At 39.0% G+C, this 21,812-nt stretch overlaps 12 protein-coding genes across 12 annotated transcripts; 5 read left to right on the forward strand and 7 right to left on the reverse strand.

The window, feature by feature from the left end:
- Positions 1-205: 205 nt before the first annotated feature.
- On the reverse strand, positions 206-1,756 carry CDC3 (septin CDC3; the record flags this gene model as incomplete). Its single annotated transcript, XM_056229935.1, has 1 exon — positions 206-1,756. One exon carries the CDS (start codon positions 1,754-1,756, stop codon positions 206-208), a length of 1,551 nt encoding a protein of 516 aa, XP_056083905.1.
- A 673-nt stretch (positions 1,757-2,429) lies between these two features.
- NKP2 (Nkp2p) lies at positions 2,430-2,900 on the forward strand (the record flags this gene model as incomplete). The annotated part of the gene is made up of 1 exon (XM_056229938.1): positions 2,430-2,900. One exon carries the CDS (start codon positions 2,430-2,432, stop codon positions 2,898-2,900), a length of 471 nt encoding a protein of 156 aa, XP_056083906.1.
- A 5-nt stretch (positions 2,901-2,905) lies between these two features.
- Positions 2,906-4,005, reverse strand: TAD3 (Tad3p; the record flags this gene model as incomplete). The annotated part of the gene is made up of 3 exons (XM_056229939.1): positions 2,906-3,719; positions 3,775-3,826; positions 3,897-4,005. 3 exons carry the CDS (start codon positions 4,003-4,005, stop codon positions 2,906-2,908), a joined length of 975 nt encoding a protein of 324 aa, XP_056083907.1.
- A 168-nt stretch (positions 4,006-4,173) lies between these two features.
- EST2 (telomerase reverse transcriptase) lies at positions 4,174-6,804 on the forward strand (the record flags this gene model as incomplete). Its single annotated transcript, XM_056229940.1, has 1 exon — positions 4,174-6,804. One exon carries the CDS (start codon positions 4,174-4,176, stop codon positions 6,802-6,804), a length of 2,631 nt encoding a protein of 876 aa, XP_056083908.1.
- A 126-nt stretch (positions 6,805-6,930) lies between these two features.
- On the reverse strand, positions 6,931-9,300 carry BUD6 (formin-mediated actin nucleation enhancer; the record flags this gene model as incomplete). The annotated part of the gene is made up of 1 exon (XM_056229941.1): positions 6,931-9,300. One exon carries the CDS (start codon positions 9,298-9,300, stop codon positions 6,931-6,933), a length of 2,370 nt encoding a protein of 789 aa, XP_056083909.1.
- A 271-nt stretch (positions 9,301-9,571) lies between these two features.
- Positions 9,572-13,954, forward strand: MMS22 (Mms22p; the record flags this gene model as incomplete). Its single annotated transcript, XM_056229942.1, has 1 exon — positions 9,572-13,954. The coding sequence occupies one exon, from the start codon at positions 9,572-9,574 to the stop codon at positions 13,952-13,954; it is 4,383 nt and encodes a 1,460-aa protein (XP_056083910.1).
- Positions 13,955-14,214: 260 nt separating this feature from the next.
- SFH1 (Sfh1p) lies at positions 14,215-15,498 on the reverse strand (the record flags this gene model as incomplete). The annotated part of the gene is made up of 1 exon (XM_056229943.1): positions 14,215-15,498. One exon carries the CDS (start codon positions 15,496-15,498, stop codon positions 14,215-14,217), a length of 1,284 nt encoding a protein of 427 aa, XP_056083911.1.
- A 419-nt stretch (positions 15,499-15,917) lies between these two features.
- Positions 15,918-16,697, reverse strand: CWC24 (U2-type spliceosomal complex subunit CWC24; the record flags this gene model as incomplete). The annotated part of the gene is made up of 1 exon (XM_056229944.1): positions 15,918-16,697. The coding sequence occupies one exon, from the start codon at positions 16,695-16,697 to the stop codon at positions 15,918-15,920; it is 780 nt and encodes a 259-aa protein (XP_056083912.1).
- A 259-nt stretch (positions 16,698-16,956) lies between these two features.
- On the forward strand, positions 16,957-18,528 carry PEX30 (peroxisome biogenesis protein; the record flags this gene model as incomplete). The annotated part of the gene is made up of 1 exon (XM_056229945.1): positions 16,957-18,528. One exon carries the CDS (start codon positions 16,957-16,959, stop codon positions 18,526-18,528), a length of 1,572 nt encoding a protein of 523 aa, XP_056083913.1.
- Positions 18,529-18,879: 351 nt separating this feature from the next.
- RPL38 (60S ribosomal protein eL38) lies at positions 18,880-19,116 on the reverse strand (the record flags this gene model as incomplete). Its single annotated transcript, XM_056229946.1, has 1 exon — positions 18,880-19,116. One exon carries the CDS (start codon positions 19,114-19,116, stop codon positions 18,880-18,882), a length of 237 nt encoding a protein of 78 aa, XP_056083914.1.
- A 790-nt stretch (positions 19,117-19,906) lies between these two features.
- SKDI12G3570 (uncharacterized protein) lies at positions 19,907-20,632 on the forward strand (the record flags this gene model as incomplete). The annotated part of the gene is made up of 1 exon (XM_056229947.1): positions 19,907-20,632. One exon carries the CDS (start codon positions 19,907-19,909, stop codon positions 20,630-20,632), a length of 726 nt encoding a protein of 241 aa, XP_056083915.1.
- Positions 20,633-20,877: 245 nt separating this feature from the next.
- TMA10 (Tma10p) lies at positions 20,878-21,138 on the reverse strand (the record flags this gene model as incomplete). Its single annotated transcript, XM_056229949.1, has 1 exon — positions 20,878-21,138. One exon carries the CDS (start codon positions 21,136-21,138, stop codon positions 20,878-20,880), a length of 261 nt encoding a protein of 86 aa, XP_056083916.1.
- Positions 21,139-21,812: the final 674 nt, after the last annotated feature.

The following is a 21,812-nucleotide window of genomic DNA, read 5'->3' on the forward strand; positions in this document are numbered from 1 at the left end:
AGCTTTTCTATTTTTATTACTTTGTATTTATGATTCAAATTATTACTAGCGTCTAATTAAAGTGGTTAACCTTTTTTTTTTTTTTCATTTTTCGTTTTTTGACCTTCTTTTCTCGTTTTACGCGTCGCGCGTCTTATATATTAATAGTAATAATATTTAATAGTAGTAGTATATGTCTGAAATTTTTATAGTTGTCTTTATTTCGCTAACGCAAAAACCCCTTCTTCTTTGTAGGGAGGGGCGAATGGCTAACATTGGGGGAAGCACTATTTATGGAAAGTTCCAATTGCTTTTTCTTATCTTCTAAGGCTTTTAGTTGTTTAGTTAATTTATCTTTCATTTCTTTGTGTCTAGCGAACAATTCAGTTTCAGATTTTTGTAGTTTCTTCTCCTTTTCGGAAACCTTTTGTTGGAAAACGGTTTTCATTTCAACCTCTAATTTAGCTAGTTTGGCTTCATGTAAAGTTTTCTCTTCATGTTGTTTGGATATTGGGTCAAACTCTCTGAAAACTGAATTATCTTGCTTAATGCCAAGTTTGGCCAATTTTGAAGATCTATAGTTTTCGTATAGTGTCTTGCTTGTTCTTTCCTTTAATTCCTCCATGAATTGCTTAATCAGCAGGTTTTTTAAAAGGTTGAAGTCAGAATGGCTGTCGTTATCCACTTCGATCACGCCCCATGGATAAGAACGCCCTCTTACTTGGGCCCCGTTATAGTTCTCTACAAGATTATTAGACCCGATAACAGCATAAGGTAGGCTTGTGAATAATCTTTCGGATAAATTACTATTTTCAACATCATCATTGGAGTAAATTGGTGGCTTGAACAGTTTGATGTTAGACTCAATTAGCTGGTTCATAATGGCTTTCTTGAAGTTCAAGATCTCTTCATCGGTCAAGATATCGGATTTAGCAATAACAGGAATCAAATTACATTTTTCGTGAACTAACTGCATGAACTTCAAATCCAAGGGTTTCAGGTAATGACCTGTAGGTTCAATGAAATAAAGACATGCGTGGATTCTTTTATCTTTAATTGAATGTCTGTTGATTTTGTTCTCCGCATCCAAATACTGATCAAAACGAGAATCGATTTCCTTGATAATCGGGTTCCAAGATTCTTGATCGTTGTTTAAGAAGTCACCAAATTCTCCGGTGTCAACAACGTTCAAGTTTAGTTTAACACCATTTTCTTCAATGACCGTCTCATATGACTTGATTTTGACCTTGTGTTTTTGGTCTTGTGATTGGTTTTCGTGCTCATCTTCTTCTTTCTCGTCATCCGCAAGTTCTTCCTCGTGATTGTTAACCAAATTGGCCTCAATATCATTATTACTAAATAAAGTTTTCATTAAAGTTGTTTTACCAATACCGTTGGAACCTACACATAAAAGATTGAAACTGAATCCGTTTTTGATGGACCTTCTATGCCATTGCTTGGGCAAATTGGCAAACCCTACGTACCCATTGATTTGACGACGAACAAACTTGACTTCTGGTTGGTCAGGCAGAACTTGACCCGTTTCGTTCTGAGGGGAGTTGATGCCTATATCAGCGCCGGATTCCACCTTTACATCAGATTCAGTTTCATCGGATATGTTATTGTCGTGTTCTTGCGTGCCGTTGGTGTATTGCGAGTCCTCGTCATCACGCTCCTGCGACTCCTGCTTGATCTGGACGTTATTGAATTGATCATGCAGATGCTCTTGTTGTTCCGGCTCCTGCTTAATAGATACTTGTTCCTCCTTTAAGCTCATTGCAACCTGATCCGAATGTGATTGCTTAGTTGTTGTTTAAGTTCAGATTTGATAATTATATGATCTGCTTTCCTCGAGAGATTTTGAACCAATACACAAAACAGAACAAAACGCAGTTCCTAAAAACCGAGACAAAAAGTGGAAAAAACAAGAAGGGAAACAACGCCCATATGTTGTCACTGTATACGTCAATCATATCTGACGAAAATATCAAATTAGCCGCTCAAGGTTGTTTATTCTTACGAAATGAAGAGGAGAAGAGCAAACGAGATCGGTGATCATGTGAATTTTCAGATTTGTGCCAGTTTTCAACGCAAGTGCCAAGTACTTGAACCGATAACATATTCTCAATGCCTCCTAGCACTACCTCTACGGCGTACAGTCGGTGTGACCAGTAACGTGTTGTATCCGCCGCCATCAGCAACCTGACATCTGTCTAGTTTCAGTGGGAATCCAGAGCCAGACGACTGACCTTGCACAAATCCAGGATATTAAGAACCGCAAACAGTAGTGAGAATAACAGATAACGCGTTCGCCACTGCCCGCTTCGCGAAGAAACAACAAAAACAACGAGAGATTGCAATCAAGAAACGTCAGGAATTTGACAGAACCAAAATAAAACTGAGCCACAGCAGACCGCGCTTTCAAACCTACTACACAGAAAACTACAGGGATGGATTCTGAACAGCTGCTAGATCACTACATTTCAGATTCGCTACTGACTACTCTGGTACCGTTCCACGAGTTCAAGCAGCTTCTGCACTCGCACACGAGCGACGAGCAGCAGCTGCACCGCTGGTACAAACTGCTCCAGGCCAAGGATGCGCAAGTGACCTCCGATCTCCAAGTTCAGATTAAACGTTTCTTCATAGCCCTGCGTTCCAGGCTTTTACGGGTCCTGGAAACCGAGCAGCTGGCCCACTCCGTCAGTCTCGAAACGCTGATCGACGCGCTGTACAAGATCAACGACCTGTTGCTTCAGCGTTTGCAAATTTTGGACGATACCATCCATGAAAAGACTCTAGAACTGGCACAATTCGAGAAAATGGTCCGCTCATCTACTGCTGGAGACGATGCCATTCCTGGTCTGTTAGAGATTATACAGTCTTACATCAATATACTAGATGATAATGATAATCAATGAGCGAGCTAGCAGCATACGTCCTGATCAACGGCCCCCACGGGGTATTCTTCACCGACCCATTGCAAGGCTTCATACTTGGAGTTCAGCTGTTTGTTATCGTTCATGCAGTACCCATCGCCGCTGGTTACTTTTAAGCAGCCAGTGCGCTGCATCTGTGCAAGGAAGATGACGCGTCTAACTCGAGAATGGACTAGGGCCATTGAGCACATTGAGCACGGCTCATGAGTCAAATAAACGTCGTAATCAAGGCACAGGTACGCGGTTGCGTCTTTTTCTGCGCACTTCCTAAGTCTCTCCCCAATTGTGCGGATACCCACCATCACGCTGTGATCTATGGGCAGCGAACCTTCGCAGTTTCTTCCATCTTCTACCAAAACTCTGCCCTTCTGCCTCGATGGGCCAACAAAAACACATACGATAGGGTACTGCTGTCCTGCCGCCGCCATCTTCGCTGACAGCACTGATGCTCGCGATAGTTCGTCTCGTACTTCTTGCATGTTTATCTTATAGTCGTTCAATATCTGGTCGTTGGGGTTGCCGTTCCAGATCAACGGCCAATACTTCATAGACCACATGTTGTTCAATTCTTTTGTGCTGGGTGCGAATTCGGGTACTTCAAGTTCGTCCTTCAACTGGAAGCCTGCTTTCTCCGCTTCAGTCCAACAGTTTTTCAATTTATTGACTATCTCATCCCTTTCATGAATATACTCTTTGGAACATAGTACTACTTCTAATGTTGAAGTCTGGACATTTTTGCGGATTCTTTTCAGGTGCTTCAATGAAATAGGGTCATATTTCTGAAAATCGTTCCGAATAAGCCTATTTTATTAGTTAGTTTACTTCCATTGGTACTAAAATAACATGGTTTACATACTCGATCACTTTTCTTGAGTCTCTTGGCTCAATTTCTATACTCCACACATTGACTGCATGTATATACATTCGAAGGTTAGTTTTACAGACTTTTATTGCTGTTGTTTTATCAGAGATACATACTTAGTTTGGGCGTATTTACATCTTTAAAATTCCGGATTTGCAAGAGTCGATTTTCTATTATTCCGGTCTGATAATCAATTTTTAATGGATTGTTTGCCTTCTTGACCATGGTAGACACGCTACAATGGGCACAGTCTTATATAATACTTTCCTTGTCTCGACATATGCTTCCAGAAGTGATAAAATATTGATGATTTGCAGCAAGGAAAGAAGAAAAATAAAAATACGGCTACTAAGGAAAAAGAGTGGAAGTGCTAAAAAAATACCAGCTGTGCGTATGAAAAGCTTATACGAATTTATTCAAGACAAGCTTGGCACCGATTTCGAATCTAATGCCTTAAAGCAAGATAATTTTGAATGTGGTCAATTCAATGGCCTTGATGAACTTTTGACTACTTGTTTCATACTGCCGAATTCAAGGAAAATCGCACTGCCATCCATTTCTGGCGACTTAAACCATAAGTCCGTCGTAGACCAATGCATCACCTATCTTTTGAGTGGAGATTTCTTCAATAACGTACTGACGTTTGGCTATAGAATAGCCAGAAATGAAAACGTCAACAATAGTCTTTTCTGCCATTCTACAAATGTCAGCGTCACTTTATTGAAAAGTACAACTTGGAGAATGTTTCACGATTTGATTGGTACCTATGCGTTTGTTGATATATTGGTTAATTATACTGTGATTCAATTCAATGGTCAGTTTTTCTCTCAAATCGTCGGCAACAAGTGCAACGAACCTCATCTACCACCCAAATGGGCCCAAAGGGCGTCCTCATCATCCGAGAGAACCGTGCAAATGAAACAACTGACCAGACCGGTAACAAATAAATCATTCTTACATAAGCTGAAAACAAATTCTTCGACTTTTTTTCCTTATGGCAGAATCCTTTCCTCGTCATCATCTATCAATAGGCTAAGCGAATTAAGAGAAGCTATTTTTCCCTCAAATTTGATTAAAGTTCCTCAGAGACTAAAGATAGGAATTGATTTAACTCTACGAAAGATGTTGACTAGGCATAAAGGTTTGAATTACGTTTCCATTTTGAATAACATTTGCCCACCATTGATAGAGAATGGATCGGAATTGTCTCATTTGGGGTGGCAATTACCTAAAGAACAAGTTTTGAGATTTTTAATTGTTATATTACAAAAGTTATTACCCAAGGAAATGTTTGGTTCAAAGAAAAATAAATGCAAAATTATCCGAAATTTAAATTCCTTATTAAGCTTGCCCTTACATGGCTGCTTACCATTTAACAGTTTAATGAAAAATTTAAGGTTAAAAGACTTTAAATGGCTATTAGTTTCAGATTCATCATTTACCAAGCAAAACTTTGAAAATTCAAATCAATTGGTAATCTATTTCGTTTCTTGGCTCTTTAGACAATTAATTCCCAAGATTATTCAAACATTTTTCTATTGTACAGAAATATCTTCTACCGTGGCAATAGTATTCTTTAGACATGATATTTTAGATAAGCTTGTCGCTCCGTTTTTAAGAGAATATTTTGAAAAATACTTGATCGAAAACAGTATATGTAGAAACCATAACAGTTATACGCTGTCGAATTTTAATCACTGCAGAATGAGAATCATACCGAAGAAAAGTAATAATGAGTTTCGGATTATCGCGATTCCATGTGAAGGTGCGGATGAAGAGGAATTCATGGTTTACAAGGAAAATCACAAGAGGGTCATAGCTCCCACCCAAAAGATTCTTGAATACCTGAGGAACAAAAGACCAACCGATTTTGTGAAGATCTATTCCCCAACTCAAATAGCCGACCGTATCAAAGAATTTAAACAAGGACTACTGAAGAAATTCAATAACGTCTTGCCAGAATTGTATTTCATGAAATTTGATGTTAAATCGTGTTATGACTCTATACCAAGAACGGAGTGTATGAGAATAATCAAGAGAGCCTTGAAAAAAGAAAACGGATTTTTTGTGAGGTCACAATCATTTTTCAATACGAATACGGGCATATTGAAATTGACCAATGTTGTTAATGCATCTAGAACTCCGAAACCATACGAACTATACATAGATAATGTGAGAACGGTTCATTTATCCAATCAGGATGTTATAGACGTTATAGAAATGGAAACGTTCAAGACAGCTTTGTGGGTTCAAGATAAATGCTACTTGAGAGAAGATGGGCTGTTTCAAGGCTCCAGCCTATCCGCACCGATAGTCGACCTGGTGTATGACGATCTTTTAGAGTTTTATGACGAGTTTAAAGCCAGTCCCAATCAGGATACATTAATTTTGAGATTAGCAGATGATTTTCTCGTAATATCAACAGACCAACAGCAGATATCAAGAATCAAAAAACTTGCGATGGGTGGATTCGAGAAATATAATGCTAAAGCTAATGAAGACAAGATTATAACTGTATGTTCTCAACCAAACAATGACACAGTTATCCAATTTTGTGCGATGCATATATTTATAAAGGAGTTGGAAGTTTGGAAGCATTCGAGCACGATGAATATTTTTAATATCCGTTCGAATTCTAGCAAAAAAATATTTGGAAGGCTGATATCACTATTCAACACAAGAATTTCCTATAAAACAGCAGACTCTAATTTGAATTCAATAACCACCGTTCTCATGCAAATTTACCATATTGTAAAAAATATTTCTGAAAGTTACAAATCTGCCTTCAAGGATCTGTCGATGAACGATACACAAAACATTCAATTTTCTTCTTTCTTATTACGCATAATTAAAATGACATTAGATGTTTGTCTAATTACAAGGTATGATCCTTTAATCGAGTATGAGGTACGATACACCATACTAAACGGATTTCTGGAGAGCCTTTGTTCGAACGCATCGAGATTCAAGAAAAATATTATTTTTTTGAGGGAGGAAATTCAGCATTTGCAAGCATATATATAAATAATCAGTAACAAAAATATGTCAAGTACAACTAACTGGTGAGGTTAAAAGAAAAAAGGATGAAAATTTATGCGATAAGCTGAAAGAATAATCACATTTTCATTGAGTTTCATACATTAAATGTGTTCAACCAAATCCAGGCCCGAAATATGCCCTCAAGTTTGCTTCATCTTTTTGTTTTCTTATCCTTTCTACTTCTTCAAAACCTCCTGACTTTTTCAGGTTTGAATTACCCACGAAATTTTCCAGTTCATCATCAAATTCATTACTAGCCTTGAGTTTCCTTTCCATCTGCCACATCTTTTCAGCCCTGTCAATAGCTTCTACCCTGCTACCATGATCGGGGTTCAAAGATTGAACGGCCACCATGACTTCTTCTCTTACTTGGTTGAATGTACCTGGTCTCATAATGGGCAGTATAGGATTATTCTTTGATCTTGAAGGGTTCTTTTCTTGCTCCTCACAGCATAATTTGATAAGATCAAAAGTTTCCAATGCTTTACCCAAATCTTCCTTCAAATCGAGAATCAATTCTTCCTGTAACGTAAGGAATTGTTGTTCTTCGCAAACCTTGTCTAACTCAGCCTCCCAAGTTTTTTTCCAATGTGGTTTTTCAGTATCGACAAACTCTTGGAGCTTAATCAGGTTGGTTTGGGCATTCTCCAGATCTCTAGACACAGTTTCCAGTTTCTTTTTGGCAGGCTGTGACCTGCGCTCAGCAACGTCTTTTCTCATGATTTCGATCACGTCTTGCAAATCATCTACCCTACTTAGAAGGGTATCTGATAAGTCACCGAGCTCAGTCTGTGATTTTTCCATGTATATCCTATTTGAGGAATTTTTGGTAGAAAATGATAAAGATTTGAATTTATCCACCTTCTGTAGAATATTAAATATGGTTTGGTCAATATGCTTTCTATTCGCGTTGTTTACTTGTTTGATTTTTCCCAGTTCATACTGAATATCCTTAGTTGCCTTACCATCCTTCAATTTGGTTGGCCCCGGACTTCTACGTTCTTCGACTTCAAGGGCAGGTTGTGACGAAACAGTTGATTGCCCGCCACTAACTGCAGAACCAATGTTAACTTCTTTCAAACACCTTATTATATCATTCTGGCTATTTGATATTTCTGTCTTAATTGTATCAATAAAATTCTTGATGCTATTATTGGGATCTTTTTCAAGCCTCAGTTCAATAACAAATCCTTCTTTAACGTCATGAAAATTCTGTTCCTCCAGTTCATAGAATACTCCATATTGGGGATCCATAATATATATATCTGGAAAGGAATTTGCACCAGGAGAATAAGTGAACCGTTCAATGAATAGGAGCCTTAATGCATTTTTTGTGACTGGAAGTTGAATATTACACTTTTTTGTTTTGTCACCCATTTTTAAAAAAATTGGACAGGTTCCATTCATAGCATCGTTTGGTTTAGTCGTAACAACGCTGGATAATCTTTGCGGAGATACAACAGCGTTCTCAGTGGACAACGTCACTTCCGCTAATGAATTTTTCATGCATGTTTCAGAACCTGTCCTGGATACATCATCAATACTTTTATCATTGTTTGTTGTGAAGGTACTCTCATCATCAATGTTACTACTCCCGTAGAGTTTTGATTTTCTAACAGTTTCCTCAAGATGTAACATTGATGGCGACGGCGTCGATGTAAGACCGGCAGCAGCAGCAGCCTCTGTTGTGGATTGATTGGTCAATTTAGCCATATGGTATGCAGAATATCTTTTTGATGCTCTTCTTTGCAAATTAGTTCCCTTCTTCAGCTGTGAAAGTGCGTCATCGTCATCTGACGTGTTTGTTGCATTGCTAGGCAGATTTGATATAGAATTAGTTGCTGGTTGAATCAAAGCTACCTTGGGCGGGACAGGTAATACCTCTATGGAAGCAGGATTTAGTTTCACCTCATGCATACCTTCTTTTGAATTGCTCTGCTTCTGATCACGTACAATGCTGCTTTTTCTACTGCTAAATGGAGTCCCCTCACGGGTACTTCCACTTCCCAATGAAAGGTTGCTAGTAAACGAAGGATTTTGCTGATGATGTGGTTTTACATTTATTCGGTGCTCTTGCTGCATATTCTTCAAAATGGCTTGTTTAACCTTTAATTTGTCCAAAAGCGCCACTATGATCTCTCTGATTTTTGGTAGATGTTTGTTCAAAGTTTCGTCTGATGGTGGTTCCCTCAATGTTACTTCCAATACACGTCTTAAAGCCATTGGCACATCGCCAACATCCGACATATCAACTTTAGCATGCATAAAAAACTTCGACACGACTTTGAAGTCGTTCCCCAACTGAACATATGCATCAGACACCGATCTCCCTGATGTTACTCCCTTGGACCATTGAGTTAGAATTTGGAGGAGGTGTTTGGTGGACATCAACAACTTTGTCACTGTTGTTTCGATACTACTACTGTTAGATGCAGTTCTTTTAATCTTCGAGGTACCATGAGTCGATTCATTCGCGACCATCTTTGATTGTTTTTGAATTAATCAGAAAGTTTCTACGCCAATTTTGATAAACGCTTTGCTGTAGTCTCTTATTGCCCTCGAATATGTTTTGATGACATTACCTCAAGAATGCATAAACAGTAAGCTGAAATTCGTTCGCCTCGGCTAGCGGGATATCTTCAAAGTGTAAAACCGCATCTGTGTATAAAATCTAACTTATGACGTAAATATATAAAGGAAAGAACAGAATTGGCCGTTTTAAAGTGTAGCAGCCAGGCCAGCAGATAAGCTTATGGATGTTGATGAACCCAATTCCGCTGTGATATCAGATTCTGAGGCCGCTGATGAGGAAATTAAAATCATATACAGACCTGAATTCAATGAGGACTATCTTTGGACGGAGGAAAGGATCCAAGAAGCGAGCAGATCACCTAAATTTGATCCTGGGTCATTGGGCTTGAATTCTATTCCTGAAGAATCTAGTTCCTTTTCTGTAGCAACCAGTGGGCAACTTACTACAGGTCTTCGATGGTCCTTAAGAAAGAGAAAGGCCATTCAAAAGATGCCCTATAGTTTAGAAAGAATAAAGCATAGGCAGCTGTTAGAAGGCTATGATATTACTGGTTTTGATAGCATTTCAAACCAATTAATTTTACCAGAGAACACCTCTCCGGTGATTAAGCCGAAAAAGGTACCGTCAACCAATAGAAGCACAAAAATCTTGAACGATCAGAGAAATGATACTGCTGATTCTATTGAATTCAACAATGACTCAAATGAATCGCATACTTCCGATAGTGATGAAGTAATACCAAGGAAAAGGCGTCGTAATTCTGAATATTCTGACCAGAGTAAAGCTGTTCAATCGGATGTTTTCCTAGACGATAATCAAGATTTATGTAATATGAATTCACAGAATCCACGTAACGACGAAGTGATATTTAGAGGAAGAGTATTAAATGTAAAAACCGGCTATCGTGGGGTTTTACCGAGAGTTGCTTGGGAAAAGTCACTACAAAGGCAGAGGTCCTCGAAGATCAAGAAAAGAAACGCTGAATTATCAAACCATAAAGGAGTGGCCAAGCGAAGAATGCATAAAAGTGTCCGCGTTGAAGATGAAGAACAGAACTTGCTAAATGATCTTATTGCGCCCGATGACGAACTGGAAGCCGATCAGGATACTTCTCACGATTTATACTTAAGAAACCCTTCGGTTGATCGTCGAGCCAGCGAAAAAGAGCTAAAAGAGTTGCAGGAATACTATGAGAGTAAATACAGCGAAGATGAACGATTATCTGAAACATCTGAATTTGACTTCAATGAGGAATACCGTAATGAACCCATATATGAGTTAGAATATGACGGTCCGAACTGCCGCATTCCTCGCGTATCTTACGAGGAACAACCTATTATCTATTTAAATTCACAACACTCAGACAGTGGGATTAGTGAACGGTACAACATCTCCGGCGAAGAAAATCAAAGTATAATGTCTCCAGATTTTGCTGAAGAGTATAATCATGGTATAATTGATAAGATGTTGGTGAAAGCCAAAAGAAAGAAATCATCTCCTAATTTCAATGGTTTGGATACAAAAAGAAAAAGAGTTAAGAAGTATAGCTACAACCGCAAAAAGCACAACAAGCGTCCAACCTCGATAGCTATTAAGGTTGGGAAATGGTCGGTCCGTAAATCGAACCCTGTGTGCTCTGAAAGTTCTCCTACAGCCTATTTGAAAAAAAATCATGCCATTGATGAGTACCCTTTTGAAGCCTTAGGATTTCAGTCCTTAGAAGTGGATGAAAGCTCTTCTAACAAAGCGTCCGGGAAGGAAACGAAGAAGAAGAAGAAGAAGAAGAAGGAGGTACTCGCATACCCAAGTTTATCCACAGAGGTTGAACCAAGGCGAAAAGCAGTTTTCAACACAGTTGTCGAAGTTCCCACAAATCGTTACGCTTTCGCAGGGTCAAACAAACGCAATGTCAATGCCATGCATAGCATGGAATCTGAGGAGGAAGATATCAACAAAGAATACCAGCCAATAATGGCCGTTCTTGACTCAATTTTATCAAAAAAACCGTTTGATCCACCTAATATCATTAAGATCGAATTGCCTGGCAAGAAGTATTCGCTATCTAAACTCAACCCTGCAGAAATAGCCGCATCGCTACGGGATGTGTTCAGGGTTATTATTGATAAGGGAATCACAGACACGGAATTAGTTCACTTCAACGAAAGCCTTATAGGATTTTTGATGCATCTTGATATGCCTGAACTGTTCAATTTAATTGGTGAATTCCATCGTGAGTTCAGGTCAAAGGTTAACAGCTTAAGAAAAAAGGCTAAACCAATTCATTTTTTTCAGCTCGCAGCCTGTCAATTGATGTTTCTAGAAATATCAAGATGTAACAAAATCTCAACCGCTTCAAGATTGGAAATGGATGCTAAACTTGTGGATCACATAGTCTCTTTTTTCAAACTACTTTCTATATGTTATGACTCTGTCACGAGAAATCCAATGGAATATTTGTACACTAGTTACTATATTCTATCTTCTATCGTTGATATAATACATAAAAAGGAAGCTTTGTGGGACTCATTCCAAAAGCACCCCTTCTCTCCCCAGATTTCGATGCTGCTGGTCAACATATTTCCTACAAAATCTTGCTGCTGGCAGGTTTTGAAGTTGGATCCCGAATTCCAACCTTTAAATTTGGCGTTTCGATTCATCAAGTATTGCACTGAAACTTGCAAGTGGAATGTTACCAATTATTTAATTCTCTCCCTCGACCGCATATTCAAAAGGAGGAGATTTTCTGATTTTGAAGAAGAGTTCATTTTGTCACAAAATAATAAGATAATCTATCCTCCAACAAAGCAGCCTATGCGTCAATTAATGTTTAATAAATATTTGCATTTGCTGACACTGTGTGAGTTGTCTAGTTCCAATACCCAACGTGTGATACCCATGAGTGATATTTCTATGAATGATTCTTTATCAGTTTTGAACAACCGTCTCAATCTTCTAATTGTTCTAGCTACGCATTTCGATTTGAACTTAGAGAAGCGCCTTCAAGAGCTTACACGGCCATTATATAGTAAAGACTATTTAGACTTTCATACCGCGGATGCAGTCAAAAAGATAACAACAGCAATTATGCAGGCAAGTCTCTCATTTCTGGAAATTAGTCGAACCAAGAACCATCCCTTCAGTGGAAAATTTATAGCCTCGCTATTTGGTAATTTGATACTTCAGCGGCCTTCTGCATCGAGAATAACAGAGAATTTTCTGAGAGAATTTGCACCATTAGTCGAAAAAATGAAGAGAAAAAGCGTGAATATGCTCAAGGTGTTATACACTTCACTGGTGGCCATGTCTCAAGACGAAGCGTTTGAGACTTCTTCTGTTTTGTTATTGCAGGTATACCTGAAGAGCTTGGATATACTTGGCCCAACTTGGGTGCAGAATTATCTTCTCCAATTTATCAAGAGCAAAGCCCAGGAAAACATTCGCTGGATAGAGTATTATTGTCAGGTCGGAAAATTTCTCATAGATACTGGTGCATTTAATTGGTGGACTTTCTTTTCTTACAACAGTTTAGATGCTCCACTAAATTTTCAGCTAGCGTTTTACTCTCTGATTGTCGATTCTTGTGATACAGATTCCTTTGAATTACTGAGAAAACCGCTCTATTGCATTGCATCTGATTTGCTACTGATTTCTAAAGAAAACGCATTTTATCAATTTCTTTCCAATCTGTTGAAGAGAGGACATATTATAGTGACTGATCTGAAACCTGCTTCAAATGAAAATGAACTTTTGAGATTAGCGTTTATGTTTTCTAAAGCTTTGCAAAAAAACTTATATCACGATTTATTGTCTAGTCTCCTAACATCGGCCAAGAAGCACAGTGACAATGGGGTCCTCAGTAAGGATTTTCTGAGGAAATATCTGGAGTTCCTGAACAAAAATTGCCTAACTGAACTAAGAAACAATCAACTTTTCATCAGTATAAGAAGGGAACTTGGTGTATCAAACGATGAAGACGAAAAATGTAGGTTTTGGAATTCTTTTAATGAATCAGGTGATGTCCTGTCGAAAGCGGCCTTCGTTGAAACTGGCGTCGTCCAAGCCTGTTGTGCTTCAAATGAAATTGGTGGATATCTCGAGAATTTAAGTACCTTATTCAACTCCGGCATGTTAGAAACCCCTTTTAAGTTCTTTTCGAACCTACTTATTGCGCACATATTTGAAAACAGTCCTCTTTTCGACATAAAAATTAAGAACTTTCTGCTGTATCAGTTCATAACCCTCTTCAACAAAGTTTTGAGGATAAGATTTGAGCAGGTGTCTCCCGATGAATTCTGTGAACTTTGCAAGTTATACAGGGCATTATGTATCGAATGTGCCACTGATTGTACGTTCAGTATGAACTGTGACTTGACTACTTCAAAAGATGCTTTTTTATCATCTGTTCTGAGAATCGCTGATGGATTTTGGGAGCATAGTAGGCTCTTGGAGTTGAAAATGCTCGACGATAATATGAATATACCCAACCAGATTTCTCATACTAATGTTCAAAATTCACTATCTGCAATTGTTGTGGACATAATAAAAAAAAACATAGGAAACATTGAGGCATCTGAACCTTTCAAAAACTTCAAAAATACGTAAATTATTCACATGTAACTATAAGCATATTAAAAAATTCCATAACTAATATCGAATATATTAATGAGCATACTCATGCAACTGGAAATATTATATATTTATTGTACGAATGATTAAAGCCAAATTTTTCCTTAATTTGATTATATTTCGAATCAGTGCGCGTTCTCTATTAAAGTTCTCTTTGACCTGGGTTTATTTCACTGTTGATAATGATAATAATAATAATAATACATTGTTGTAAAGTTCTATAACGACCAATATAACTACATTCTCATTGTGGTTTCCAAGTCATCCAGTCTCCTTCTGCCTCTCCTAGATAGTCTATCGGTTTCTCTTTTCAGTCTTCTTAAGTTTCTTTCCTTTTCGATCTCTCTCTTTTGAATTTCTTCTTTCGTTAGTATTTCTACTCTTGGACACCAGTTGGAGCCTAACTCATCAATATCCAATCTTATGCCTGATAGATATCCAAATGCAGCATCGTTTGGCACGTGGTCCTGGATTAAATGACCATCAACCCAATCCTTCTTTATCTTTAAAATAGTCTCATGAAGTGATTGGGAAACTAAGGGGATGAACTCTCTTGTAAGGCCAAGGTCTTGTACTATGGACGTGGCAAACTTTTCCGGGGTAAGTGATTTATCGTTTAAGTTCCATTGGAAATTATCTTCGAAAAATCTGTCTTTCAAGTTGCAGGTTAGATTGATAATGACGTGTAGATCAGACATTATCTCAGTGGCTGCGATATTTTCCAAGTCTTTAAGTTGCTCTTTTATTACATTAGCAATTTGAGTTTGCAAAGTGGCGGAGCTCATATCAAGGTCTTTGCAATATATGGAGGCAAACTCTTCCGGGGTTATGGAATCGTCATTATAGTTCCAAAGAAACTGATCCTTTATGGTATGGCCCATATGTTCTATATCCAAAGTAATTGGTATCATGATCGCTTCTCCAGAGTTTGCATTTGCCTTCGTTTTCTCATTGGTGTTCAATCTGTACGGAGATATCACTTTCCCGTTGATGAAAGTGTCTCTTATTTTATGGTACCTCAAAATATTAAACGGATTATGGTCTTGGTCTTGGAGATCTGGCAAAACGGCGTTTCCAATATCCTGTGTTTGCGTTTTGACATTATTAGGGCCATTACCGGCATTATTGCTATTATTCAAACCGGATAAAGACTCCACAATCATGTTTGAACCGATATCATACTTATTGTTCGAAAGAATATTTTCACCGTTGTTCATATTTTCCAGGGTATTGTATTCCGAACCATCCATGGTCACGCCATTTGTAAGTGCCGGGGTATTTTCATGAGACACCGCATTATCTTTATAGTGTGTGTCCGTGCTGGCAAAGTTGTTTCCGTTCATGTTGAATTCATCAAAGAGATCGTTGTCATATTCAGCATAGTTGACCACCTTAGCTCTTTTATGCTGCCTTGTTTGTTGAGCCATTGTAAAAATGGGGATGCCATCATCCTCATTTGTCAATCTGTTGTGAAAATTGGAGATATAGGCTTGCGGAATGAGCTGGTTTTGATTTGACATGGTATGTTGCTGTTGACCCTTGCTTCTTGCCTCTTTTTTCTTGAATGCACTATGTCACGGTCTGCTTTCTAAGCTTTGTTTGTCGTATTCTCTTAAAATTTCATTTTTTTTCCCATAGTAGCAGCGCGAGATGAAATTAACAGGTCATCCCATCCACCTTAATGATAACAGAAGATACATAGCTCTTTATTTGAGTATATAGTTGATCTATTTTCTTTATGTGAAATAGTTGTTCAATTTGTTGCTGTGCACTGTAAACTCGTGAAGAATGTATTCTAGGGTTTCTGTACGTCTAGGCCCTAGCGGCCAATGCATAACCTTTACAAAGGAGCATGCCACATACTCATTCTGCGGAACAATGTTTAGGAAATAAATTCGTGTTGCTGTTGTGTTTAAGTCTAAGAAATTGCCATTCCTCATCAGGCTTTTCTCTTGCTTAGTATTTTTTGCAAATCGGATGCCACTTTAGCACTACCATGCGTCTCTTTGTGACATACGAAGCATTTTGAACCCTTCTTCATCTCTTTAGTAAAACACGACCCACAGAAATAATGACCACAACTTGTAACTACGGGCGATTTGTAGTCCTCCTTACAAAGAACGCATTTGAATGGGATCTTGTCTAAGTCCAGCGTGACCTTTCTCGAGCCCTCTCCCCCCACATTCCATTCCTGATTCAACTTCCAGCCAGTCTTGAAATCATCCCTCGAATGTAAGAATTTGCAGCTATCTCCATAACCACAATAGCCTGTCTGCTTGTAATCTTTGCAAACATCGGGCTGAAAATCCATAAGCACCGTGGTCCGAATATTCGTTGGTTGGTTAATCTTCCTCGTTGACTGTGCACTTTTGCCACTCATATTCAATACTAGCTCATTGTTTTCGTTGGACCGCTTCTTTTTCATTTTCTCAGCCAGCTCTCTTCTCTCAAAGTTTAAAAGATTCTCTCTGGTGCTGTCGTCGTTGACCGTCAGACTATACTTGTCTGAATCTTCACTATTCCTACATTGTTCACGATAATCAGCCCTTGCAGGTCGAAGTTCCTTGCCCCTCCCAGCTTTTGCTAAGGGTATCTTACCACAGAAGTCATTTTCACCATCGCTAGTCACCGGTTTCTCTTCGCTGAAATCAATTTTTTGCCTTTTCTTCAGACTCTTTTCATCAGAAGAACTCTTCTTCACTATCCTCTTCCTAAACATCAATGTCTGGAGCTCTTCTCAAGTTACTGGATCGTCGATGCAGTCAACATATGAATCCGATTTGGTTTGAGATGTCTCTCTGGCTTTTCCTTGATAATCCCCGATGGCACGGAAAGAAGCGGAAGCAGGACTAAAGGGTTTTCGATCAACTTCACGAGTATATATTATGTATACGTGATTTGGTGGAAAAAGGCAGTTATGCAATATTGCAGTTTAGGACTCGAGCTGTGTAGTTGATTTTCTTGGGCGTGGATTTGTAATGAGTGATAACACAGCGAACGTGCGTGAAACTAGAGCCAAGTTTGCTGAGACATTGCAGCCGAGAATGGGTGGTAATACTACAAAAGTGATACGAGCTGCTTTGGACAAAAACGAAGCCGAAAGTGGAGTGTCTAAAATGAATGATAGCGGATCGCTAGAAAAGGTCAACGTGGCCACTTCACCGCTTCTGACATCAACACCGCCCACAATTTCTAAGGCCCTTGTGAAGCTGTACCCTTATTTGATTCTCATTGATGGAATACTAAACGTTATTACGTGGACAGGAAAGAATATTTGGAGCAGCATTTTGATGCTGTGTCTTTTTATTTCTAGCGTTGTATATTTTGAAACGTTGGTGAAGTACTTTGGACATCTTGCCATCATCGCTATTCTGTGGGGTTATTCGTTATTAGACAATCATATTGAGAATACCTTGACCTCCTCGCCAACTTTAGAAGATATTGCCCTACTAATGAATAGGGTATCCTTGAAGTCAGATATTTTACTCTCTCCTATGGTTAACCTTGGGACACAAGATATTCAACGGCTGCTATACACTACGGTCATCTTGTCTCCAATTTACGTGATGATAACTTGGTTGCTCTTGCCACCAAGAAGCCTGATGCTGATGGTTGGTCTATTTCTCTTGACTTACCATTCTCCTTGGTCTAAAGTGGCTAGAAGGCTTTTGTGGAAATTTAAGGCTGTGAGGCTACTTGTCTTTTATGTCACTGGTCTAGACCTCGGTGGAATAAATAAGGATCAGGGTATTTTTGCAACAGTACAAAAGCAAGTGAAGAAATTGGCATCGACAGAAAACGCTAATGGGGTGCTATCTGATTCTAAACCTATTCGTTTTACTTATGTTCTGTATGAAAACCAGCGTCGTTGGTTAGGTATCGGATGGAAGCCTAGTATGTTGAGTTATGAAAGGACTCCATGGACCGATGAATTTTTGAATGAAGCACCTTCTCCTGAAAATTTCCATTTGCCTGAAGAAACTAGCTCTATGGCTTGGAGGTGGGTGGACAAGACATGGAGATTGGACATGACTAATGATGGGGCTATTCAAGTACCCAACTCTAAGGCAAGAACCTCGGCAGATCCTTCCCCTGATGAAGGGTTCATATACTATGATAATACTTGGAAGAAACCAAGTAAAGAAGATTCCTTTTCTAAATACACAAGAAGGAGAAGATGGGTAAGAACTGCTGAATTGATCAAAGCTTCTGATTTCGATGAAAAAGTGAAGAATTCAAACAGAAATTCTGCTATAGAACAGGAACTCGAAGTTAGCGGCACGAATAGTTTAACCGCTGAACAAGAGCTTGAGAATAGCGAGAAAGTTAAGGAGCATGCAAAAAAAGTAGGGGAGCCTACAACAGAGGAAACCAAAGAATTTGCAGAAGCATCAAATATCAATGAAGCTGGATTTGAACAAATACCTTCGAAGGAGGAGGAAAACTTGAAATCTAGAGCAAGAGACCGGCTGGCAAAGGTATTAGACGACAGTGAAGGGAAGGAACAGTCAAATTTGGCCATTGGCCCCGACAGTAAGAAGGCCGTGTAAATCTAGTGTGCCTCGTTACTTTTATATGAGGTGAATTCTAACTAAGTATATAACACAAATAATAGCGTCTTAATCGGTAAGCTTGAGAAAAAAATGTAATGTTTTTGCTTTCTGAATGAATAGTAATCCAATTTTTTATTAACTATACAACGTTATGACTTTAAAAATTAAAAAATGATATGAATAGTAAGAAAAACAAAAGAAAACAGAAACAAAGGAGCAAACAAGCTTTCTCTTCTTCTGGTATAATAAACACAAGTGGATGTTATTCGTTATTGGGAATAGGAGAGCATTCTTACTTTTTTTGTTTTAGTCCTGTTATGATAATACTTTGATTATTCTGCATTTTTCTTATAATTTGTTAACCTTCAAAGTTGGTGGCAAAGATTGGACCAATTTCTTGGCCTTACCAGCGTCATTGATAACCAAAGTGTACAAAGAAGAAGAACCTCTAACCTTGAACTTGGTTTGTCTGAATGGCTTACCGGCCTTGTTCAATTTCTTGTTAATCTTAACAGTGGCGGTCTTAACGTCAGCTCTTCTGGTCAATTCCAAAAATTGTTTGATATCGGTGATTTCTCTAGCCATTTTTCTTTGATGTTTGTCGTAGTATGTTGGACTAGAAGTAGAAAAACCTGTAGACGAAATACATGTATATTTTTGAAAGTATCAAATTTCACTTTTTAGATTGAATTGCCAATGTTGAGCAGGAGCGTACAGCAGTAATTGGGATTGCTACATGTCATAGAAACCTGGAAAAGTCGCTATAATTTTCCACTCAATGGATGATGCTCTCTCGAGGTTGTTTCTCCAGCAAGCGCACGGGCGAATTACAGCTTGCAAAAAAAAAATGTAAATTGTGTGGGTGTATGAAATGCACGGATGTGTTATCCTCCAGACGAAAATACTGGTATGCAAAAAGTTTAGGGGAAAATAAAATGAATACTAATAAGCAAGTATGTGGGCTGCCCACTCTAAAAAAGCGGTGTAGATAATTTGGGCACTTGTTTCAAAGATAATTCAATGCAAAGATCACGGATATATGGAATGCTCGTTATGCGTTCCAGCGACAGGAAAAAGATGCGGCCTGTATTGTGAGATAACACCACCTTTTCTTTTGTTTAGTATAATTTGTTTTTATTTTTTTTAAATCGCGCTAGTGCTTGGGAGAATACGTAAAATCCGGAAGTGGAACGTGATTATGAGATCATAACATGACTGCGAAGGAGAAGAGTTGGGAAAAGGACGCTATTTTTTTGCTTGTTTAGTTATATATTCTGATTTCACAGGCGCTACACTATTCTTGAGAAAAATAGCACTGGTACAAAAATTTGACGCTGTTAGGGCAAATATCACTAATAAATAAGGGGTAAAATCAATGTCAGGGTTCATTCAGAGCACGCTGCTTGGTCTGGGTGAAGGTTATTTGCAGGACCATTATGAAGAGTTCGCAGGAGAACATTTTCAACCAACTAGCGATCCATTTTATGAAACAAACAAAGACGGGAAAAGGCACCGCCGCAGATTGCCATATTATTGCACTAAAGATGAGACGAAAGCGTGGAAGAAAGTTCAAAATAAGGCATGGTTGCATGACAAATCGGTGTGTGGATGCTGCTGCTGGACAAACTCCATAGGTTGGGCGCCATTACTTGCGCTTTTGCCAGTTATAGGACCCTTATTGATGTATTGGGTGCACGATAAATTAATCGAACTGGCAGATGATAGATACAAACTACCCACTGAAATTAAGGTTAAAATGCATGGTAATATTGTTATTGATCTACTCATTAGTTTAGTGCCTATTTTAGGAAGTGTTTTCGCATGGTTACACGCGTGTTCCACGAGAAACGCGGCCATTGTTTATAATTTTGTTGGGAAAAGAGCCCTGGAAAGGAAACAAGCGGAGATGATGCATCAGGCAAAGGAAAGCGAGAAACACGCTAATGTCAATACAGGTCCAGCGGCGAGTGGTAACGAGAATTTGAATTTGAACGCGGTTGGAAACAATGCTAAAGTCTACAACAGGCCGCCGGTGACGGCTCCACCTGCGGCAGCATACACGCGAAACGCCAGCGCCCGTACCCAGAGAGGCTACAGGTGAGCATCCTCCATTGCAAGAAAAATTCATTTTTTCTTTGCCAATGAGGGTGCCAACCAAAAATTTTGAATGTAAGTTTAAACATATATGTACATACATATAAATTAATAAAGGATGTTTAATATGGTCGTGATACATATGCATATACGCTTTCATGAAGTTGTGATGTTTTATGGTCGTTAAATCGTCAAAAAAGGGGGGCAGCTTTATTATTCCGAGAACGTAGCAACGAGAACGCAACCGGCCGGCTAGATATGGTATTGCTGTAAATCGGATAGCCTTCTCTCATTGTTTTGCGAATTAGAGCCTCTTCTGTTTTTGTTGAAAACGGTCTTGATCTCGCCAGAATCAATTAGATCATTGATTTCGTCACCTGGTTTGCCCCAATTGCCCTTTCCGCAGCCTCCTCTCTTGACATGATTTGGCGATTCGCCAAAGTTCCCGTTATGAGTGAAATACTTTGGGTTAGATTTAGCTTCGTGAACTGTCCATTTGTTGGTTCTGGTCATCTTTGAATAACTATTTATGTTGAAAATTTGTGTGTTTTTGACGTGTTAGTACGATATAATCTTTATAGATATATTTAACTTTGCTGTTCTACTAAAAAAATGTAATTACATAACTGAACAAATAAGGGGACAGTACACTATCCACCAGCTAGAGGTCTCTCTTTATATACATTTCCAGCGGTGTCAGGATTGCTCACTTCACGCCATATCCGGCCAGCAAGGCACAAGCATATACCGGCTCTCTACCCCAGTTCAACGCTTCCACCACAAACCTCGTATACAATAAACAGAATTGCTGCTGTGCAAAAACACTAATGAGGGGGGTGGCTCAACACGCGTGCGGGACCTTCTCTCCGCATAATCTAGAAAAACCCCACAATTTCCTTCGCCGCTCCCACTATGAACGGCGCTAGCGCTTTTTTCCTCCCCGCCACACACACTGAGGCAAAGAATGTGCATAGCCCAGAACGAACGGGCATGAATATAGTTGTGGTAACTTACCGGATAGTGATGAATCACCTCGTTTCCTGTTTTGTCTTACCACCACCTCCTTTTACCCCTCTCGCCCCCCGCATAAGAACGCGAAATGTCTTCTGGAGCACAACTGCTGCCAGCTTAATCCGCCCTGTCCGCCGCTACACAAGAGTACGTCGAATACACTTCGTGTTCTCTAA

Source organism: Saccharomyces kudriavzevii (genome assembly GCF_947243775.1).
Source record: "Saccharomyces kudriavzevii IFO 1802 strain IFO1802 genome assembly, chromosome: 12".
Taxonomy (NCBI): domain Eukaryota; kingdom Fungi; phylum Ascomycota; class Saccharomycetes; order Saccharomycetales; family Saccharomycetaceae; genus Saccharomyces; species Saccharomyces kudriavzevii.